This window comes from Pezoporus wallicus, unplaced genomic scaffold, assembly GCF_028554395.1.
Source record: "Pezoporus wallicus isolate ANWC-B61680 ecotype Strahan unplaced genomic scaffold, APGP_CSIRO_Pwel_v1 contig_8341, whole genome shotgun sequence".
Classification (NCBI taxonomy): Eukaryota; Metazoa; Chordata; class Aves; order Psittaciformes; family Psittacidae; genus Pezoporus; species Pezoporus wallicus.
Window position 1 is genome coordinate 3,122,692 of NW_026638083.1, and position 20,948 is coordinate 3,143,639.

General features: G+C 53.7%; 1 protein-coding gene across 2 annotated transcripts; it reads left to right on the forward strand.

Moving 5' to 3' along the window:
* The first annotated feature begins 201 nt into the window (after positions 1-201).
* Positions 202-19,962, forward strand: FAM163B (family with sequence similarity 163 member B). 2 transcript variants are annotated; one of them, XM_057409185.1, is made up of 4 exons: positions 202-231; positions 870-960; positions 19,298-19,413; positions 19,563-19,962. In XM_057409185.1, exons 3-4 carry the CDS (start codon positions 19,321-19,323, stop codon positions 19,950-19,952), a joined length of 483 nt encoding a protein of 160 aa, XP_057265168.1. In that variant the 5' UTR covers positions 202-231; positions 870-960; positions 19,298-19,320; the 3' UTR covers positions 19,953-19,962. The 2 variants fall into 2 exon arrangements, with proteins under 2 accessions (XP_057265168.1, XP_057265167.1); XM_057409184.1 differs by lacking the exon at positions 202-231 and having other exon boundaries at positions 631-960.
* The last annotated feature ends 986 nt before the right edge of the window (positions 19,963-20,948 follow it).

Below are 20,948 nucleotides of genomic sequence, written 5' to 3' on the forward strand. Positions count from 1 at the left end.
CCTCTGCAGGTTGCCAACCTGCTAAGGGGTGATACCAGCTCCAACCGCCGGCGGTGGTCCCGAGTTCTGCGGTTACCAAGCACTGGCTTTTTCAGCTCTGGGACATGACCCTAAGGACTTGTGTCTTGTAAATCACCACTGCAAGTGCCCAGCATGCCCTGTACGTAACAGTGACTTCGGAGGAAGCTGTGGACGAGGGCTTCTGCAGTAGCTGAGGTTGTGCTGGAACAGGCACAGGTTTGGGAAGAGGAGATCTGAGTGGTGGTTTGTAACTGAAACCAGACAGCAAGACCCTCAACACAGCTCCCAGGAAACATGGATGGGGCAAAGTCACAGCACATCTAAAGTGTCCTGCGACCCTTGTGGGGCTAAACGGGGAATGCTGTGGGGTTGTCTCCTATTTTTTTCCCGTGGGAGGTGGGGTGGTTTCCCTGCGCTGGGGATGAAAGCTCCCTCGGCCAAACTGAGGTGTTCCCGGCTCTGTGAGGGGGAATCCCCCGGTTCCATGAGGTGTCCCCCAGCCCCACGGGGGTGACCCGGTTCCATGGGGGGGTCACCCGGGTCTTCTCCGCTCTTCCCCCGGCGTTGACCCCGCGGTCAGGCTCGCATCCCGGCATCCCCGGTGGGGGTGCGGGGGCTGCTGCCGGCGGTGCGGGGCTCGGGGGGGCCGCTCCGCTCCTGCCGCCGTCATTGGCGGCCCCGGCGGCGCTGGGGTGCGGGGCGGGGAGGGGGGAGCTCCCCCGCGGAGCCACGGCTGCGGGGCCCGGCCATGTGCCGAGCGTAGCTGCTGCCGGTTCCGCTCCGCGCCGCAGCCCCGGCCGCGTCCGCGCCGCGCGGGTTCGGCTCCATCATCTCCTAATCATTTCCAGCTGTTTCTCGTTGGCGCTGGAGCTCTCCGAGGAGAGACTTCGGGAGCCGCGGTCCTCACCTGCGAGATCCGGCACAATTCCCCCGGTGAAGGTAAGCGAGAGAGAAAGGGCAGCGGCGCGGGGGCTCCGGCACTGCACACGCACAGGCACTGCCGGTTCCCGGGCTCCTTCTTCCCGGCTCTCGCCACACCGGGGTCCTTTGCGGCGCTTCTGCCCTGTTTACTTCTCTCCCACCACCCCCTCGGCGCATCCTGAGCCGCTCTCGGCAGCGGCGGGATGGCCGCTCCGCGGGAACCGGCGGAACCCGCGGGGATGCCGGCGAGGGGGAAAGCAGGGACAGCCCCGGCTGCGAGAGCTGGGGCTGGGAAGTGATTTGGAGGGGGTCAGAGCGAGCAGGGAATGGAGAACTGCATAGCATCTGCTCCCCGATAGCCGGTCTCAGGGAGACTGGTCAATTCCCCCTACCTTAGACAAGGATGAAAAATACCAGGGTGCTCCAGGCTTGGTTTTCCCTTGTCCTACAGCATCTTTAGTTTCCAAGCCGTGCCTATGAAGGAGGTCATGAAAGCATCTCACAGGGATGGGGTGGGAAAGCTGTCCCTATCCCCTGGCTTGCCTGAGTTACATCCTTCTCTGCCCCAGGGACAGCTTATCCTTTGCACCGTCAGCATGGGGCTGAAAGTGAACATTCTTGGTAGCCTGTCTGGGTATTTCACCAGGACAAAGGTTTGTTTCTGTCTTGTGTCCTGGCTCCAAAGGACATTGGATCCAGAGTAGTTTGTAGAGACCATCTCAGTCCCAGGTTAGGCATCAAACCACCCAGCTCGCTCACACACAGTGAAGCAATGGTAATGGAGAGGACTCCAGGTTGAATGTGAGGAAGGCAACAGCACGGTTATCTGTGGGCTGGGTTTTATCACTATTTCATTAATACAGCAGCTGTCCAGGTCTGCGCTTTCCGAGGCACATGGACGTTGTTCAGGACACTGAAGGTAGTCTGTGGGCTCGGGGGGGGGGGGGGGGGGCTGTGGGAGGGAGAGAGAAATCCCCCAGGGAAGATGGCTTTTCATTTCCTTGTATCGCCTGGTTTCAGACAGGATTATTTATATTTGACATAACAGATCATCAAACCTGGAAGGCAGTGGGGGTGTGCTCGTACTCATTAAGGTAGACAGTTTTCTGACAGAATAAATTAAAGGTAAGAGAAGACTGCACTTTGAGGTTCAACAGATTGTTTCCTAGCCTAAAATGAGCAGTGAAATCAGCATAAGACCTAGGAGGTAAAATCATGAGCTTCAGTCTTTCATGATGGATATCTGTCATTTTAGGAACCCTGGTGGATATCCCAGTGTTTAGAGTGCAGACAGTGCTCCTGGGTGACCTCAACTGAGCAAACAAACCCAATGTGATGGGGTTTTGGTCACTGGGTTTGTCTTCACTGAGTAAGCATCTAAATTGCAATACCACTAAGGGAAAGCAATTTGCACAAATTGTGTGTGACCCTGTGAGTGCCTGAGCTGCCCCCCTCACCTGTATTTAGGCTCCTGCCCCTTGCGATGGTATGTGAACAATGGAAGGTGGTTTGCAGTCTTTCGCGGTTGGTTTTTGTCTTGTCTGAACTGAGCAGGAAGACGTGTTATGGCTGTCAGGTGGCGAAAAGAGACTTCAAACACCTTAAAGACTGTGCAGCTGTAATTAGAAGTGAGCCTCCTTCTGCGTGTCAGGATTTCTGTGCAGGATGATGACAGGAATGGTGCTGGTGCTCAGTAGATATAAAGAACTTCAACAAAATCCCCTGAAAAGTGACTGATGTTGATTTAGCATCCCTCGGTACATTGGTTCTCACTTAGGAAGGATAGGGGGATGTGAGGTTAAAGGAAGGAAATAGCAGTAAAAATACAGGTAGCTCTTAAATACCTGTGCCTACCTGAGCACTAGTTGCAGGACGTTGCCAGCCCTGTGGTTAGTGGATGGCTCTCCACTGTGTTTCAGTCCGTTTTCCAGCAAAGCCTGGATCCTTCTACTGTCACGTCTCCTGATCTTTTTCCGTTGCAACTGCAGCAGTTCCTAACCCCTCATGTAGGTGAACAAGAGTCAAGCCTGAAGGTTTGGTCTCATGGGCTTTGCAATCTAAGGAGACCATGTTCAGAAGTGACTAAGTGACATCAGACCCTTTTGCTGTCCGTGGCATGTTGACCCAACTTTTTCTAAATGCATTCCCATGTCTAAAGCTGATTGACACCCACAGACCCTGCAGCCATACCTGAACACTCCTTTAGAAGCTTTTCAAAGTTCTTCTGGGCACCAGATTCAAAGAAACAAAGGCGTTTAATTCCCTCAAGCATTTAGTGCAGCCCAGAGAGCTCAGCTGCATTGTCGCAGGCTGAAGAAGTCTGTGCCCCGGTCTTTGGGCATGTCAGGACACATCCTCAGTGCCCAGTACATGGGTCAGGGAGGGTTTTGCCTAACTCAGACCTTTCCATGTGGCTGTACAGTGCCTGGCTGCATTAGTGCTGGTGTAAGAAATGGAGATAACTTGGTACCTTCTTGCTCGCTGTGTTCTGGTACCTGGCTGTCATGTTGTCATGGATATGGATAAGGACGTGGCCAGTTGTCGTGGTTTAAACCCAGTCAGGTAATTTGTTCGCTCACTTCCCCCCCTTTTCTTGCCCTCCCCCTGCTCTCGGAGGGACGGAGAGGAGAATCGAAAAGAATGCAACTCCCACGGGTTGAGATAAGAACAGTTTAGTAACTAAGGTGTAACACAGATCACTACTGCTACCACCAATGATAATAATGATAAAGGAAATAACAAGGGAAGAGAATACAACACCTCAGCACCAGCTGACTGATAACTCGCCCCCCAAGCCCAACCAAGCTCCGACCGATACCTCCTCCAACCCTGCAGTCTCCCAGCCCTTCCGGCTAACTCCCAGTTACCTCCTGGGCATGACGTGCTGTGGTATGGAATACCTCTTTGGTCAGTTTGGGTCAGGTGTCCTGTCTCTGCTTCCTCTCAGCTTCCCCTCTTCCCTAGCAGAGCATGAGGCTCACAAAGTCCTTGGCCAAACCAAAACATCATTGTTATCAGCTCTGTTCCTGAGCCGAAAGTCAAAACACTGCACTGCACCAGCTACCGAGGAGGGGAAACATGACTGCTACTGCTGAACCCAGGACACCAGTGAAGAGGTGCTTGCTGCTGGCAGGCCTTCTGCAGCCACAGCTTGTGATACAGCTTATAACATCAAAGAAAAGCAGGGAAGGGATGGGGAGAGGTGGCAGGAGCTGGGGCTGAGCTTGCCACTTTTTCTCATTCCAATTTACACTTCTTCGCATGACATTGTTGTCTCCTTCTGTCCTTGTGATCTGATTTATTACAGTAGGCAGAGTGTGTTCACCCTTGGCATGAGAAAAAGGCACATATCCTAGCCCCACAGATTGCAGAGGGATGACAAATAGGTTGGGTGATGGATTCTGACCCTCTTCAGACCTTTCAGATCACAGCTGAGGCCAACCTGGACAAGGCTAGGACCTCAGGAATCTGTGATTCCCATGAGAGCAGCCCTGAACAGAGGTCAGCTGGAAAGGCTGAAGAATAAAATTGAAAGTCATAATAATATTTTGAAACTCCTTGGACACTTCTGTCCCTGGAAAGCTTAATAACAGCCATGACCCATTAACAGCAGTTCAGGGCACCAGAGGGAGGACCTGGCTACCATGGACCGTGCAGTTCTCAAGGTGCCTGTGTCAGAGGCAGCTCAAAAGGGGGGACAGGAGCCGAGCTGCTTGAGGCCTAAGTCACACACAGTGATTGTGCCCCATCCTACGTGGCACAGAGTGCAGATTTCTCAGTGCGGTTGGAGGGCAGTGGTGTGAGCTGCAGCCTGGGATGCTGCTGCTGGGCATCTCTCTGGTGCTTTTCTGGGCAGGCCACAGAGTGAAAACAAGTGATGAGCCAGGGACTGGAGCAGTTCTGTTCACCCACTTCAGGCAGAGATTTATCCTGCCCATTGAAACAAGCACCTGTGTCGGGTCAGAGCTGGTGTTTGTCTCCATGCAGAACAAATGGCGCTGAGACATCTTCCCCCCATCTGCCCGACCATGAGGCAGCTCCGCCTCTCCTCTGTGCCTCCAGTGCTTCTCTCCCCACCGCTGACCTGCAGGACATATGCCACAGGCAGCAGCACTCACTCAGCACAGCAGCATGGGAGCTCTGCCCTATCCAGTGTGGGAGCCACTGGAGGGGCTGAGGTGGAGGCACAGGCAGCTCTGCTGCCCTGGAACCATCTCTGAGCTTTGGTCAAAGAGATGGAAACTTGTCACTTTCTCCCTACAACACCATCTGACATCAGCCAAGCAATTTGCCTGTGGTGTGTTTCCAGAAATAGTCAGGTCTATGGTAGACACGGGTGACATCTGGATGCATTACTGTTGCATTCAGAAACATGCAGTAAACAAGACAGGGTCTGTTGTTTAAAGGTCATTTCAAAAGACTCCTGGCAAGTTGTCTGGCTGTGCAATGGGTAAAGCCTTAATGGCACTGTGCTAATTGCCTTTTTCTAAAGGACATTTTAGAGGAAAGCTAGCAGAAACCCAAAAGCAAGTCTTTGTGCACCCTTGCCAGGCCAGCGACCTGATCCAACCTGAAAACAGGAGGAGATTTTCTTTTTACTTCAGTACCGGATGGATCAAGCCAGGGAAACGTGTGCCTGGCTGTGGGGAGCACAGGCGGGGGACGTAGAGGGGACCACCAGCAGTTCAAAAGTAAAAACCAGCCTGAGATCAGCATAATAGGGCAGCAGGGCTCACATCAGCAGGGAGGGCAAGAGAAGGAGTTCTCCCCAAGGCTCTGAAAATGAGTTTGAGCAGTAGATAGAGCAGGTGCTGCTGAGCACCTGAGCAGAGGGCAGGCAGCTCTGCAGGCAGAGGGAGGCTGCAGCACTCGAGGCCGCTGTAGGAGACACTCTGCAGCCCGCACGTTTACTCATCATGGCCCAGCCCAGGCAGCACACAAGGGAAAGGAGGGCAAGTGAATTTTCACCAGAAGCCAAGTGCCAGCATCATCCCCTTCCCTCGCTCAGGTGCTGGATGCTGCTCACATGTGGCAGGAGGGAAGTGATGTGACTTTGCTGTCACTCACACTGGCCTTGCATCTGCACCCGCTCCTGGCAGAAATCGCTCCCACCTCTTACTTCGGTCCCAGGCAAACACAATCAGTTCTCACCACTGGGTTTATGCCCCTCGGAGGGCCGTGATGGGGAGGAAAGCGAGTCACTGGTTTTGTCTGTTCGAGGTGGGGGAGAACAGAGGGTGCCCATGGAGTCCTGGAGCCAACCGGAGCGCTCTGCCCACAACAGGACTGGCTCCAGCCCTCCTCTGCCTCACTCAGTGCTGCCCTGCAGCCGTGTGAGCACTGCGGAGCGCCCCGGCTGTAGGTGCCAGCTCAGGGGTGTTCAGCAGGGTTCAGGGATGCTCAGGACATGCAGAGCCCAGGCGGCCTTCTCCTCCTGTTCGTGTGCCAGTGCCCCTGCCCTGCCCTCCCGCGGGTCAGCCACTGCTCCTGTTCTGCAGCACACTCCTCTTCTTCCTTCCTTTCCGAGATACCCACTGCAGAAAGCTTAGGTGCTGCAACAACCAGCGGAAGCTGCAGCCTGAAAAATCGGCTTGGGTGAAAAAGCTTGTAGGTTTCTTTTTTTTCAAATTGCTGCCAAACTCCAGCTTAGGCTCCTTCAAGGCTGCACTGGGCGGCTTCCCTTGGGCAGGGGATAAAGGAGATGATCTTGTGAGGCGGGGGACGAAGCCCTCCATGCTGCCAGCTTTAGGTATGGCTTTGAGGCCACACTATGGCTTTTCTCCTGGTACAAGTTCATCAAAGGATCTGAGCTGCAGAAGCTCATAAGCTTATTATACTGGGGGCATTGCAAGCAGTGGGCATGCCGCACAGCTGGGATTTCCTGCCTGCTGGAGGGAACTCTTAGCAAACTGGGAGAAGTCCTTTGAGGTTTCATTTTTTCCTTGTCCCTCAGCTGCCTGGAAACCTAGGCTAGACCACGTGAACAAAAGTGGCCTCGTGTAGCACTGCCTGCTCTTCCCACAGCTGCAGAGCTGGTATCAGTCAAGCCAGGCTGATGGGGAAAGCACACCAGCATTAGCGAAGGGAAAGCGGCTGCCGGGGGTAAGGTGAATACCCAGGTTGTGGGGTGATCCAGCTGCTTGGAAACCCTCTGGGGACCACCACAGCTTCCTAATGGATCCAGAAGTCATTGTGCCCCCTGGCCTCTCTCCAGCTCAGGTCACTTCAGCTGAAGTGGATCAAAACGTTTTGAGGTTCAGACTCACAAACCGGCACCAGTCACAACAGGGAGATGTCAGACTTCGCTGCAAAAGCTGGTGCATGGGCTCCACGGATGCCGGTGCTTTGTGGTGAAGCAGGAATGTGCTGCGAGACAGGGAGTTCACAGTCAAGTGCCAGATGAGTCCCCAGCAGCTGTGTTACAGCCTGCAAGTCACAGCACTGCTAAAGCATCCCCTCACATTGCCTGTGAGAAGAACTTGCCTACAGATAACTTTGCTCATTGTTCTTCCCAACATTCCACCTTCCCTCCTCCGGATTGTTTGTTCTTTTCCCTAGAAATCAGTTCAGTATTTCTGAGGTGATGGGCAGGGACAGTGCAAACCCACTGCCGAGCTGCTGCCCTGGAGCCTGCGTTTGCTTCCCCATTTAAGCAGGGATATTGCTTGTGCTTTGCCATGCACTTTACATCTGTATTCTCTTCGCTTTTGGTGTGGATTTAAGACCTGTTGTGGATCTTCCTGCCTGAGCTCTGGCAAACCATTAAGTCTCTCCTTTATGAGTTTCCTGCCCCCATAGCTGGATTACAGCCTGTGCAGTGCTGGGAGGCTCTCCCTGACGGGGGCCTGCCTGCATTACCCTGCAGGCAGCGGGGTTCATTCTTCCTGCTGGTTTCCCACCCTTGAATGCACAGAACTACACCGTGCAGGTTGTCACTCTTTAGTTACACAATATACGTGAGTTACATTGTGAGACATGGTGCCTTTTGTGTCAATTTGAGTTAAACTCCTGCCTGGGAAGAAAATGCAGTGTGGAGGCTGCCAGAGGCTTGCCTTTGAGCAAGGGCTGCAGTGCCCCGGCCGAGGAAATGCATGGCCTTGTTGTTGGGGATCTCTCTGTCTCCTCTGTGAGCCAGTGCAAGCAGGGATTTACAGGGATGCAATTTATAAGGCTCTCATGTGGAAGGAAAAGGAGGTGTCTTGGTTTGATTGGTGTTGCCTGCTGGGTAGCTAAGCCCTGGGAAGATTAGTGGTGGGATCTGGGGAAAATAGCCATGCTGTGAGAGTGGGAGCAGAGTTGGGAGGGAAGGATAATACATGTTGATATGGGTTTGCAATTAGGAGAATTCTGTGGGTTTATTGTTACATTGCACATAGGAGGGGCTGGGGTGATAATTCCGGATCATGAGTGGGATGCTCTGACTGTGCTGCGCAGGGAAAGTCTAGTGGTATCCCTCCAGCCAGGGCGGGATGTGACATCCCATGGGCAGGAGTCACTCCTGAAAGACAAGCATAATATATGTGCAATTAATATTAGGCAGTCCCAGCTTGCTGCTTCTGATCCGCAGCAGTTCAACATTACTGTTTTCTCAAGAGTTATTCCTGATTCTCACAGTAGCTCGTGGGAGCAGATTCAGCCCACAGAAAGTGGGGTTTTCTTGGTTGCACATATTTTCCCTTGTGTTTCTGGCATCACATCTTTGTTTTTGTTGTATTTTTAAACAAAACAGCATAGGTTATAGAAAACACAAGACTGTGATACCAGTTTCTGAGAAACCAAGCACTGATCTTACTTGTTTTCTGGGTACCTTTGTAAATCTTGTTTTATGTTGTTGAATGTTAGGATTGACAGACAAAAGGTTGGTCTTCAAAACACTGTCTGACTTGATTGGTAGTGAATATAAAGCATGAATTTTGCTGGGCTGTGGCAGTGCTGTTGACCTCAGAGGATTAGAGCTGCCCAGGCTCGGAAATACGTAACGCTGGCACACTCTTGCTATAGCCAGGGCCTGGATCTTGCTCAAAAAGGGCATACATGAACACAGATGAGAACACTTGCAGGAACCTGAAAAGACATGCTTTGTTTGGTAGGAATGCTGACATTGCCTGTAACCAGCACATCACAACCTAGTGCAGTTTCATATCCTAATTCAACCCGCCAGAAGCATCCCGTGTTGGCAGCAGGAGCTCCTGGTCCCTTTGCTGTCAGGCCCAGGCACAGAGGCAGCCAGGCTGCAGGATGTTTTATTAACCAGGCCAGTGCTTTAGGCAGCAGTGAATGTATTCCCAGTTCCCAGAGGAGACCTGTGGTCTGTTTAACCTTGTGAGGGGCATCCCCTGCAGGCGGAGCTCTATCATGAGTCAGGCACCTGGTTTTTGATGGACTCTGGTCTGCCAAAGGGCACTCCCAGGCTCAGGGCACATTTGCAGGTCTGGGTTTTGTAAGACTAAAACTTCAGGTTTCTGTATGGTTTGCCATTGGGGTGGGCTGTTAACGAAGTGCTCCTTGTGGTGCCACAGCATCAGCATCTGATGTCCAGTGGTGATGTCCAAAGAGCTCAGAACATCAGCATAGGTTCAGTGAAAGGTTTTGATGCTTTGGTTATGAGCTCCCCATGAGCTTCATCACAACTACAAGGTTAGCTCTGGGGCAGAAAGTGGTATTTAGCAGTACAACATACCCAATTCCCAGCGAGTTCAAGCAAACACATTCAAGCAAAGTGAGCTCACAGTGCAAGTAGAGAATGGTGAAATTCAGCTGGGATTCATAGGGTGGAGCAGGGAAGTGCTGGTGTGTGAATCTCCTCTTGCTCTCCAGGATGGATGGAGCCATTTCTGCATGGCCAGGGGGTTTAGTGATCTGACATCGGTGGCTGCAGGGAGTGCAGATATCCCAATGCAAGAAGAGCTGCTGTTGGTTCCCTGCCTTGTCCACTCTCCAGCAAGGCCAAGGAAGGGCTCAGATGCTCAGGGGTGATTCACACACTGGTCTGAGGCTTGGCTTTCAAAGAGGAGACACCTGATGTTTTCTAGTCCTATGAGTGCTGCAAGTCAGGCGTCATTTAAGCAAGGCAGGCAGAGACTGCAGCCGGCTGGGGAAGCTGCTGGCACTGATCTGCTGCAGACACGAGGAGCTGGGGAGAGCAGAGCCTGACGTGTGACAGCGGTGGGAGCTCCTGCCACCGGTCCTAGTGCCGCTGGGTGCCAGTGGGAGCACTGCTCTGGCTCCTGGGGCTGGTGAGAAGGGAGCGTGCGGGAGCATGAGCCACCGCATCGCTCCCAAGGGCTTCTCACACAGGAAGGAGTCATTTCAAAGACGGGGCCTGCATCGTCCTGGTGCTGATGCTGGGCAGAAAGGCCCATTATGTGTGTTTTGATTTCTGAGAGATGCTGTCCCTGGGAACAGTCGAGATTTCAAACATCTGATCCCAGCAGCTCTGTTAAGCCCAAGTGTTTTCGAGTAGAACAACTTGTGTGGTTTTTCTGATTCTTTATTAGCCTTACGATTTTGTTGTTGTAGGTTTGGGTTTTCCTCCTAGTTTGATCTTCCATTCTCTCATCTCCCAGGAAAAGCTGTAACAGAATTAAGGTGGGGAAAAAGGGAAATTTACTGGAACTGGCTCAGTGTAAGTTGCCAAGATTCTGAAAATTACCCTCCAAGACAGTCTGTATTAATTCCCCTGATGCAGCAATGATAAATCCTTACTAAAAAGATAACATAAGGAGATTTTACTGCCTGCAGGGAAACTCCTGGTCACAAGCAATGAGGAAGCCTGTCGCTCTCTTGTTCATGACCAGAGTGGTTTGCAAATGCATGTGTCCTTCTGCATGAGCCGCAGTGCTGGCACCAGCCCTAAGTGTGTGATTTTTGTACGAGGCATGGATAAGAAGCAAGGCAAACCCCGTGTCCCCAGGTCCTATGGGCAGTGACTCCGTTGGCAGCAGCACAGATTCACTGCTTGTGCCAGCTCCTGTCTCTCTGAAGTCCAACCCTGGGAGCATCATGTGGGCAGTAGTTTAAATGAAGTGATTTTGGCCCTTGATCACATCAAGTGGCATGCAGGTGTGTGCCTCACTCACCGTGCAGGCAAGGGGGGGGGGGGCTGTGAGGGCTCCTTCCCTCCTTTCCTGCAAATGCAACCCATGCCCCATCCAAGCGATGGGGCAGGGAGCACAGCGCCAGTGGCAGCCTCACATCCTGGTCCTTAACGTTTAGCTGTTATTTCCAGAATCACTGAGCTTTCTCTCTCCCCACTTCTTTATTCATGCACCATGCTGCCTTGTATGGCTGAAGTGGGAAAAACACTCTGCTTGCTTCTCATTACATGGGTTGAACCTGAGTCTGTGCCAGAGGGATGTAAAGCTGTAGCTATGGAAACTATGGAAGCTCCCTTCCCCTTTTTGTGATGTTTTTTCTTGAGGCAGCATCATACATCCCCGCTGGTCCCGGGTGGAGCTGCTGGTGCCGAGTGGTTGTGGAGGCAGCTCCCAGGAGTCACCCGGTTCACACAGGGTGCAGGGACTGTCAGAAGGGCAGAGGAGTTCATGAGGAATAGGCAGGTTGCATGGAGAGGCAGAGCCCAGGGCAGCTCAGGAAACAACATGTGTCAGAGGGGTGCTGGTCCCCCTCCTGCACCTTAGTGTGGTGGGATGTCAGGTTACTGCACTTCATGGGCATCAAGGAGATGGTGCTCCCACCTCAGGAAATCCTGAGCAATGAGAGTGAGTTGCGCAGCTGCAAGGACTTCAATCTGCTGAAGCTCTTCCCAACCTGAGGAGCTGTGTTCATAGCTCCTGGAAATGCAGAGCTGATGGATTTGCTGCTTACTCCCAACCCCTGGTTGATGGATCATCTGCATCTCAGGACATCTACCACCGGGTCAGGTTTGGGATTCATCCTTCCCAGCCTCTGGTGCGGGGGTGGAAGGAGAGTGGACCTGACCCCAGCTCACTGCTTACCCAGTGCCTGGCCTGATACCTGATAGATTTCAAGCAGCCTAGCTTCAAAAGCAGAGCCTTAACCAGCCCAGGGCTCAGTATCCCTGTCTGTAAAATGGGCATTGGCACAGCAATGCTTTCCCTCTCGGCAGGGCATTGCTTCGCTTGCCAGAGCCAGAGCGGAGCTGGGCCCCGAGGCCCAGGGCTGAGCCAGGGCTTCAGCTGAGGTATTGCACAAAGGCTGGTGCACAGCGGGGCCGCTGCTCCTGGCGCTGTGCAGGGAGCTGTGTGGCTTTGTGGCTGCCTGGGCTGGAGGCTGAGAGGCACAGACACAAGCTTCAAAGCATGCAGTGTTCCCAACAGGCCAGGACTGAACCCCGGCGGGGTGACTCAGTCGTCTCCCGCAACCCAGTCGCTGCAGTGTCTCCCATAGGAATGAGGCTCCGCGCAGACGCTGCTGCATGGCCAGAGCCAACAGATCTCTGGAGCTAAAGCAGCTGCTGCTGGGGAGGCCACCAAGAGGGCGGCTGCTTCTGTTGCTTTGTGTGGCCATCAGAGCGTACCCAGTCCCTCCACAGTGTCCCTGGCCCCTAAGAGACTTGTCCCAGGACCGCTGTGATTGGGAGTGCCGGACTCAGCCCAGCCGGTGTCGGGAGGCAGCTCCAGTGCCCAGCCAGGGCTGGAATCTGCCAGGAGCTCAGCTGGTGTCTCTGGATCTCTTCTCATCCTCGTGCCTCACCAGCCCTGTCTGAGCCGTGAAACCCTGCCCTCCAGGTATCTGCTGGGAGATGGGACCGCAGGAGAGCTGCTGTGAGCTGCTGTGGTAAGGCACCGGGTCCCTCAGGGCTCTTCTGGCTGTGCTGGGCTCCTGGGGTAGCAGCAGCTGGTTTTCAGCCTGAAGAATTGTTAAAATCCAGGTGAATGGAGCAATTTTGGGAAGAGTTGCTCTTTCAGGAGAACAAATTCCTTTTTCCGCCTGCGGTGCATCATTTCAGCAGCGTTTTGTAACAGTTAAGGCTTTTTGATCTTTCTGTGGGCGCTTCAGCAGACGGTGCCTTGCTGGGGGCTGCGCTGAGCTCTCCCAAGGGATGCTGATGGAGAGGGAGTGATGCCTGCTCGGTGAATTGGGCAGGGAAAAGTACTGATCAGGAGTCAGATTTGTTGCTACCTCTCAGTAAGCTAACCCCAGCTTTTCAGGTTGGCCAGGGGACATTTCCAGTCCCTGGGGTGGGCTGATGGGTGCTCCCCACACTGACTTATTTCCCACTCTGCAGTGATTGCAGTAGCTTATCTCAAGCTGCTAATACCAAACCCTGCTCTCTCTGATGCTGGGATCTCAGGCTGGCTAACCGGTAATTCAGAAGGTGATTAAGTGATGTAGAGCCTGTCTTTCTTTTTTCTTTCCTGGGTTTTTTTGGGGTTGGTTTTTTTTTGAGGAGTTTAGGCTGCTTATGTGTGTTTGGGGTTATGGCCTGCTTGCCAGCTGATGTATGGAAATAATTCCTGGTACTTAAGCAGAATGTGAAGCAGAAAGGTGGGACTGGGGAGGTTAAAACCATCTGATGTGGTTTGACAGCAGCTCTCAAATCCTGACAGCCCCTGCAGCAGTTCACTGTGCGCGGGTTGGACCTGAGGTGAGTCCATCACATCTGGAGCAGCTCCTTCCTTGTGCCTGGGTTTAGAGCTTACCTCTCCTGGGCAGATGACAGTGCAGGCTGGTGTTCAGTGATGCACTGCTGGGCAGCACCAAATCACTAGCATCCCTGTCAATGTCACTAGCATCCCTGTTGATGCTTTTTAGGATGTGGCTGTACAGTTTTACAGTGAGTCAGAATAGCAGGGTGAGCATACTCTGCTTTATTCCAGGTGATGCAGAACTGTCCACAGACACCTCCTCTAGTAACTCTGGGGCAAGATATCAGCACCTTCAGGTGGCCCCAGGGGCACTGGAAGGGGAAGCACTGTCTGAGTAAATGAGCATTTTCCCCATCCCTCCCCAGCAGCACTGCTGCACTCTGTTCAGCATCTGAAGTCATTGAAATTCACGCCTGCAGTTGTGCCTGGGAAGCCTCAATGCCACTTTGATGAGCTGTGCAAATATTATTTTTCATTAGGCATGATTTGGTTGTATTAAATGACATTATTGCCTCGTCACTGCAGAGCACAGACTCCCTCTCGTGCACTGCTGGGGCCGGCATCCCCTAGACTGATGCTCTTTGAAAGCAGCCTGCTCAAGTGTGCTCACTAAGAGCTAATGTCTGCTTCAAAAACTAGTAACGGCAATTGGTGGGAGGGGATCCTTAATTGTCCCAAGAAACTTCTGCTTTTTTTTAAGCTTCAGGAAAACCCAAAACTCCGAGTGGCAGTTGCTGTGTGATGTATCTCCCGAATAGCCTGGGTCTTCTTTGCTGGGTTTCATTGCCGATGAACTGCTCTGGCAGTGCCGCCACTGGCAGGGACGCCTGCAGTGGTACGTACGTGGTGTGTCCTCACCAGCTGGAAATGGCTGATACAGCTTACCAGAAAAGCAGCGGCTTGTCTAGGAGGTTTGGGGCTGCCACGCGATATGTAACTGAACAGTTTGCATTATAAAAGTGTGTGTTTTAATGATATATAATAATTATATTGGATGATAATAACAGACAAATGGAGCAGGTCACTGTGACATTTGAGCATCTGCATTCCCCATTGCAGCCCAGCCATCACACTGCTCTGAGAGCACAGGGGAGCTTTCTGGCTGCAAGGGCTGAGCTGAGAATGGGCAGAGGAGCAGTTCCTGGCTGGAATTTATTATGGGACGTGATTGATGCAAATACAGGTGTTACAGCCCCGTATCAGCCCGATGCACGTCTTGCACTAGTCTGATGTACCTGCAGGCTTAACCCTCACTGCCAGGGCTCTAAAACCAGCACGAGGGCACACTGAGCCAGTGCCCAGAGAGTGCCCAGCTCTTGGCACCTTTCCCTGGTCCCCAGCACAGCCCGCCCCAAGCTCCTGCCTGGAGATGGCCAGGATCCTGTTCTGCAGAGCTCAGCAGTACTACAGCAATGTCCTATCTGCTGAATAATTTATCAGGCACTGTGTACAGATTGCCTTTGAAAAGTGTTCCTGCTCTGGACATCAGCAGGAGCAAACACCTATTTTCTGGGTAGGGAAGGCCCCTACTGAGTGCAGGAGCTGCTCTGGAAAGGACCAGTGTCCAAAAAGAGATGGGATGAACATAGTCCCGGGGAGTACAGATAGGAGGACAGAGTTGCTGGGATCCCCGAGGCATCTCCAGCACCCAGGAGGCCCCGTCTCCTATGGATGAGCCTAGGAAATTGTGAGTAGCTTTCCCCAAACAGGGGACAGCAGGGAGTGAAGGGCAGTATGTTCTTAAGATGCTCAAAAGAAACTTGGAGTACAGAGTGCCTGGAGATACAACGGGTCCCACGCAGGAAGTACGTGCTGAGATAGGGAAGGATTGATGAGACAGGTCTCATCTTGTCCTTGTGTTGGGGGTGCTCAGATGCTCTTGGTGAAGTGATGGGTCCACAGGCACGGAGCCTCCTCTGCCCTTCCCCAGCCCCCCCCCCCCCCCCCCTCAGGCCTGGGTGTTCAATTCCCTGCTGTTTACAGAGCATCAGCCCCCAGGCCAGGAGTGCTGCTGTCAGGAGGAAGAGAGAAAGCAAACAAAAGTGACGCAGGCCTTCTGCTCCAAGTGGTTCTCATATGGAAAGCCACGTCCTGTGCCTGTGTTTCTGGCAGCTGCCCTCTCTTCTGGCTCCAGCAGCACGATGTCTTCGCTGGCATGCTGCCGGCAGCTCCTAGCACCGGCTCCTATTCATTGACTGGGTAAGATTACAGTAACGGGGTAAATGCGGAAATAAGGCTGTATTTGCCACCAAACTGGTTTTGGATCCTAGTTTGTTTGCTTCTTTCCTACCTTCCAGGCTGGTGGCTGCAGGTGGGAAGTGGCTTTTCCTTCACACTGATGTTCTCTTGGGTTTACCCTTGGGCATAGCTGTGGCACTTCTGTGGTGGCACCAGAGGGGAAACAGGGAAGTGTGAGCCAGGCTCACCCAGAAACTTTGCAGCATCAAGGGCTCAGATCCAGCCTGCTCTGCCCTCACCAGTTTATTGTAGTGTGTTTTCTTGTCACTCTGTGCTGCCTGCACCCAGCTCTAGGCAGAAAGCAGCACCAGCAGCTTGGGGAAGTGGCATCTCAGACATCAAGCATCACTCATGTGCTCTCCCATTTCCCTGGCTTTTTGCTGAGCTTTTCCTTTCTTCTGAAGTGGGACTTGGTCAAAAGTGTTGGCATCATGAGTCATTGTGCATGGATGAATGAGCTGGGAAATGGCCACATTGCCCACCAAGGGCAAGACCCACAGAGGTCGTGACTTTGGATGATTTCTCATCCCCTTTTTCCTCTCTGCATTATCAAGTGCTGTCCTGTGCCATCCCATTCTCTGTTGCTCCTGAGAAGCTTTCTCCAGCCCCCTGGGTTGGGTTGTAACATGTTAGGAAGGTCCAAGAGTCCCTCATATCCATGCCCATGTGAAGGGGAGAGCAGAAGCTAATGCAGTCCTGGCTCCTAGTGAACAGTGAATGTCCTCAGCCATACAGGGACATGCAGGGGATGTCAGCAAGGAAAAAGACTTCCAGTCTGGGACTGGAGCTGGTGTGAGCTCTGCTTGTGTCTCCTCCAGGCTGCAAGGAATAGGAAAGGCCATTTTCTTGCACCCTGGGATTTCCCAGCCCCTGCAGGACAGTAGGGATGGTGCTGCTGTAGCCGCAGCAGTAGAAGACCTGGCAAAAGCAGGCATGTGGTACAAGGGTTGTGTCTAAAGCCAAACAGATCACCCAGAAGCAACCTGAAGTAACCGTGCACTGGTTTTTGCAGCGTGACCTGTCCTTTGTGCACTGGGAAATTAAAGCAGGGTGGGGTGCTGGGGAAGGAGGAAGCGTTGCACCCAAGCTCCTGTGTGCCCCAGCCAGTGCAGCAGCTCCCGGTAACCCCAAGAAGCACCCTCCTGTCACCCTGCAGCCCTGGGACGACTTTCCTACAGAGAAGGGTTCCGGGGCTGGCAGCAATCAGCCTGTGCGGAGTTAACATCCCCCCGCAGCCCCTTCCCTGCCGTCTGGCAGTGATGGAGAATGTGCTGGGGGCTGGATTCGGATGGGGCAGACGGGCTGGGGGCGTTCTCATCTTCGGTAGCTGGAGGGCTCCTAACGTTACTGAGGGGGAGGAAGAAGCCAAGCGGCCGTCTGGTGGGACCGCATCTCTCAGTGCCTGCATTCCTCATACCAGGGCTCCTGCATACTTTCTCCAAGACCACAGTGGAGCTGCAAAGCACTTCCTTCTACCAGGATATTTATTACTAAATATATGAATCTGGGAGCCTGTGGAGCGTGAAATTAGGAACAAATGTAAAAAGGAGGTCTAGACAGGAATTGTTCTGCTTATGGGCCCCCACATGCTCTGCTTTCCTTGCCCTTTGCATGCTGAAGAGTTTAATGCTGCCAGGTACACAGCTTTAATCAGACAAGTATGTTGGGGGGGATAAAAGAGCAAAAAGCCTTGCTCTGTATGGAGCAGTGGCTGCTGTGCCACGTCCCCTGGCTGCAGCTGGACAGAAACAGAGAGCAGTGGCTCTGTGCAGCACTCGTGTGTCCCCCCGGCGAGGGAGCTGGGGCATGAGGTGCTGGGCACTGATGGAGTGCACAAGAGGCTGCAGGCCTGAGTCTGGCCTCCCCAGGGCCAGGTCCTGCGCCTGCCCTGCATGGCCCTGCCCTGGGCTCCGTGGCCACATGGTGATTGCAGACTGGAGCAGCCCATGGACAGGCATTGCCGGGCATTGCAGCCTTCATCCCTCTTTGAACAAGTATCAAAGTTTCCAAACCGGCACTACCCTGTTTTATAAACCCTTCCCCTGGCTGCATTCCCCCCATGAGCCACCTCAGAGCATTTTGCCTGAGGAATGGGGCAGGATTTGGCCAGCACTTGCCCTGTGGCTGTGCTTCTCAAAGGCATTCAGACATCCTTATAAATTACCTTCCCTCCTGCAGCGCTGCTCAGCAGCAACATAAAATGTGATACTGCTTTATCCATTCAGCACTTGCCCAACTTTAGCAGGACATTAAGCGCCTGAAAATACGCCACAGATTTATTTTCTTTGGAAGTGGGTTAAATCCTTGACAGATACGGTTGCTTTTCCTCGGGTGCTGAAGTAATTTGGGTCTGGGATGGCTGTTTTTTTGTTTTAACCCGATAACATGAGCTGGAGGCCAGCTTTGCTAAAGCACTTGTAGGGTAGGTGGTCAGGGTATGATTTTTCTCCTAATTTGTTGCTTCTCCTGCTCCCAGCCCAATGTTTGTGGCACCAAAGTGCTGCCAGAGCTTTAGCTGTGGAGCGATGCTGGTGTTAGTGTTGCTGTCTGCACCGCTGCAGGTGCGTGCAGGCAGGTCTCCCCAGCGGCTCCCCAGGCACTCTTCCTGTAGCAAAAAGCTTGGTCTTATTCTGTGTGGGAGGAAAGGAAATTCAAGTTCTCCCAGGAGTCCTTGGGACAGGGATGCTCAGAGCAAGACCTGAGCTGGCACAGCAGGGCTCATGCACAGCATCTGCCCTCTGGGGTAGACAGCAGTGTCAGAAGCAGGGACCTTCCACTGCTACCACTCTGTCAGGATGTGGATTCCTCTGAGGAACACTCCAAGGACAGAAGGTGCCAGTGGTACCCTAAACCACAAATACGTGGTGAGCTGAACCACAGTGTCTCTGTGATGTCCAGCACACTGTCGCTGTCCCCCCCCAACACCGTGGCCTGGCCATGGTGAAAGAGAGGAGCTTGGTGCCTCCTGCAGCCAGCAGACACATCCCAGGAGGGGAGAGGCCTGTCTCTGCTGTCATTAAAGGCTCACTTAGCAGCTCCAGTTATTCCAAATTAAAATACCACATTGTTTTCATGGGGAAAATGGATTATAGGCTCAGAGAAAAATGTGTACAGCTCAGAAATCCTTGCAGCAAAGCTCCTTCTCCCATCCCTGAAGCTCGCTGCCACCAGGCAGGGGCCAAGGGGGTGCCCTGTGTGCTGCTGGTGCTGGACAGAAGGTTTTATTTCCCCTGAGTCCTGCATGCAGAATAGCCCGATGTCACTCCAGAGCTTCTGCTCACGCAATTCCTCACCCACTACGTGAACCTTTTTCTACCCCCCTCCGCCCCTAAGGTGGCATTTAGTGGGGATGGGGACTCCTGATGGCTTTCACAGGTGCCTAGTGCCAGGATCTGGCCTGATCCTGTCCATCACCTCTCACAGAGCCCTCCTGGTGCCAGCCTCCCGAGCTGAGGGTTTGGGGAGCTGCGTCCCGGTGCATCGCCCAGCGCCAGGCTCACCCCGACCCCCCCACACCCCATCACCCCCTGCACTCACTTTTGCAGGCTGTTAATGGAGAAGAGTGCGGATGACAGCCGGGACCGTGGTCATCACAGGTGGAATATTAGCGACTGTCATTTTGCTTTGTATCATCGCTGTCCTCTGCTACTGTAGGCTCCAGGTAAGGCTGGGGGACATATCCCCAGTGCTGCTGCAGTGGGGCGGGAGCGCGGTGTCTCGGGGCTGGCACGCAGGGTCGTGCCCCTCAGTGGCGGGGTGGGAGGTTGGGACACAGCTGAGCCGCAGCCTCATGGGGCTGTCCCATTTCAGTACTACTGCTGCAAGAAGGATGAGTCCGAGGAGGACGAGGAGGAGCCCGACTTCGCCGTGCACTCCCACATGCCGCCACTTCACTGCAACCGCAACATAGTGCTGACCAACGGCCCTTCCCTCTACGCCTCGTCCCCCTTCAGCAAGAAGCCGGCTCCGAGCCGGCCCGGCTGCCCCGGCTGCGGTCCCTACGAGCCCCCCACCTTCCTGCTGCAGGAGCCCCCCGAGGAGCTGCACAACGGCGGCGACCGCGTGAGCTACACGTCGGTGAGCCAGGAGGACCTGGAGCTGCCGGTGAGCGTGGCCAACCTGCAGGCACTCAACCCCAACCGGCTCTCGGCCATGCGTGAGGCCTTCTCCCGCAGCCGCAGCATCAGCACGGATGTGTGAGGAGCTGCTGCCTGCCAGCCCACAGCAGCACAGCGCCCATTGCCGCAGCAGCACAGTGCCCATTGCCACAACAGCACAGCGCCCATCGCCGCAGCAGCACAGCGCCCATTGCCACAACAGCACAGCAATTCATGGGAGAGTTTTGAAAAAGAAAGAAAAGGGGAAAAAAATTACTGTGTTTCTGCACTGTGTAGGCAGAGCCATCCTAAATGGTGGTACAGAGGGGTAGCAAGAAACCAAACACAATAGGCGAGCATGGGGAAGGACCGTTGCAGCTGGGACACAAGGTTTCCTAGTGCTGCATTGCATCTTTTTTCCTTTTATAAAGAGGATTTTGATATTGTGCATCCTTTAATAGAGTAAACGCTCCCCCTGGCCTTTCGGCTGGTGTGCCAAGCGCTGACGAGCAAGCAGTGGGGCACACGGTTGGCTGCAAAATGGCTCGTGCTGCGAGTCAGCAGGCGCCTGCTGCCGGGCCGTGGGGGCACTCTGCAGCCAACAGCACCTGGCTCTAGTGCACATACACACGTATGTATACACACACACACACACACACACACACACACACACACACACACACACACACACACACACACACATGTCCCACTGCAAAGCAGGGCTCCTATTGCCCACGTCTCTGCCACCCCTCCTGCACTGCTCCGTAGTGCAGTCCTCCGTGTGTGTGTGTGCACAGCCCTGCCCTATGCCCAGTTAATCTCACACTCAAGTTTGTTGCTGATTCCCAGGTGTGAGGTGCAGTCCCCTCAGGGTTATGATGGCCACTGGGAGCACAGCACTGCCCCTGGAGCCCCTGGGGCAGCCCCCTGGCTCCCCAGTGGAGCTGGGCTGGGGAGGGCAGTTTCCAAACCCATTGCGTTACCTGGATATGGGAATAGCACACGGTGCAGTTTCGGGTGCAGGAATACACCCACAGCTGGCCTCTCCTAATAATCAGCATCCCTGCTCCAAATAATGAATCCCACATGTGACTTCTGT

Bases quoted from the DNA above. Each gene is read 5' to 3' on its own strand.
- FAM163B (XM_057409185.1), top strand. From the start codon at position 19,321: ATGACAGCCGGGACCGTGGTCATCACAGGTGGAATATTAGCGACTGTC. The intron at 19,414-19,562 runs GTAAGGCTGGGG...GTCCCATTTCAG, and splicing joins TCTGCTACTGTAGGCTCCAG to TACTACTGCTGCAAGAAGGA.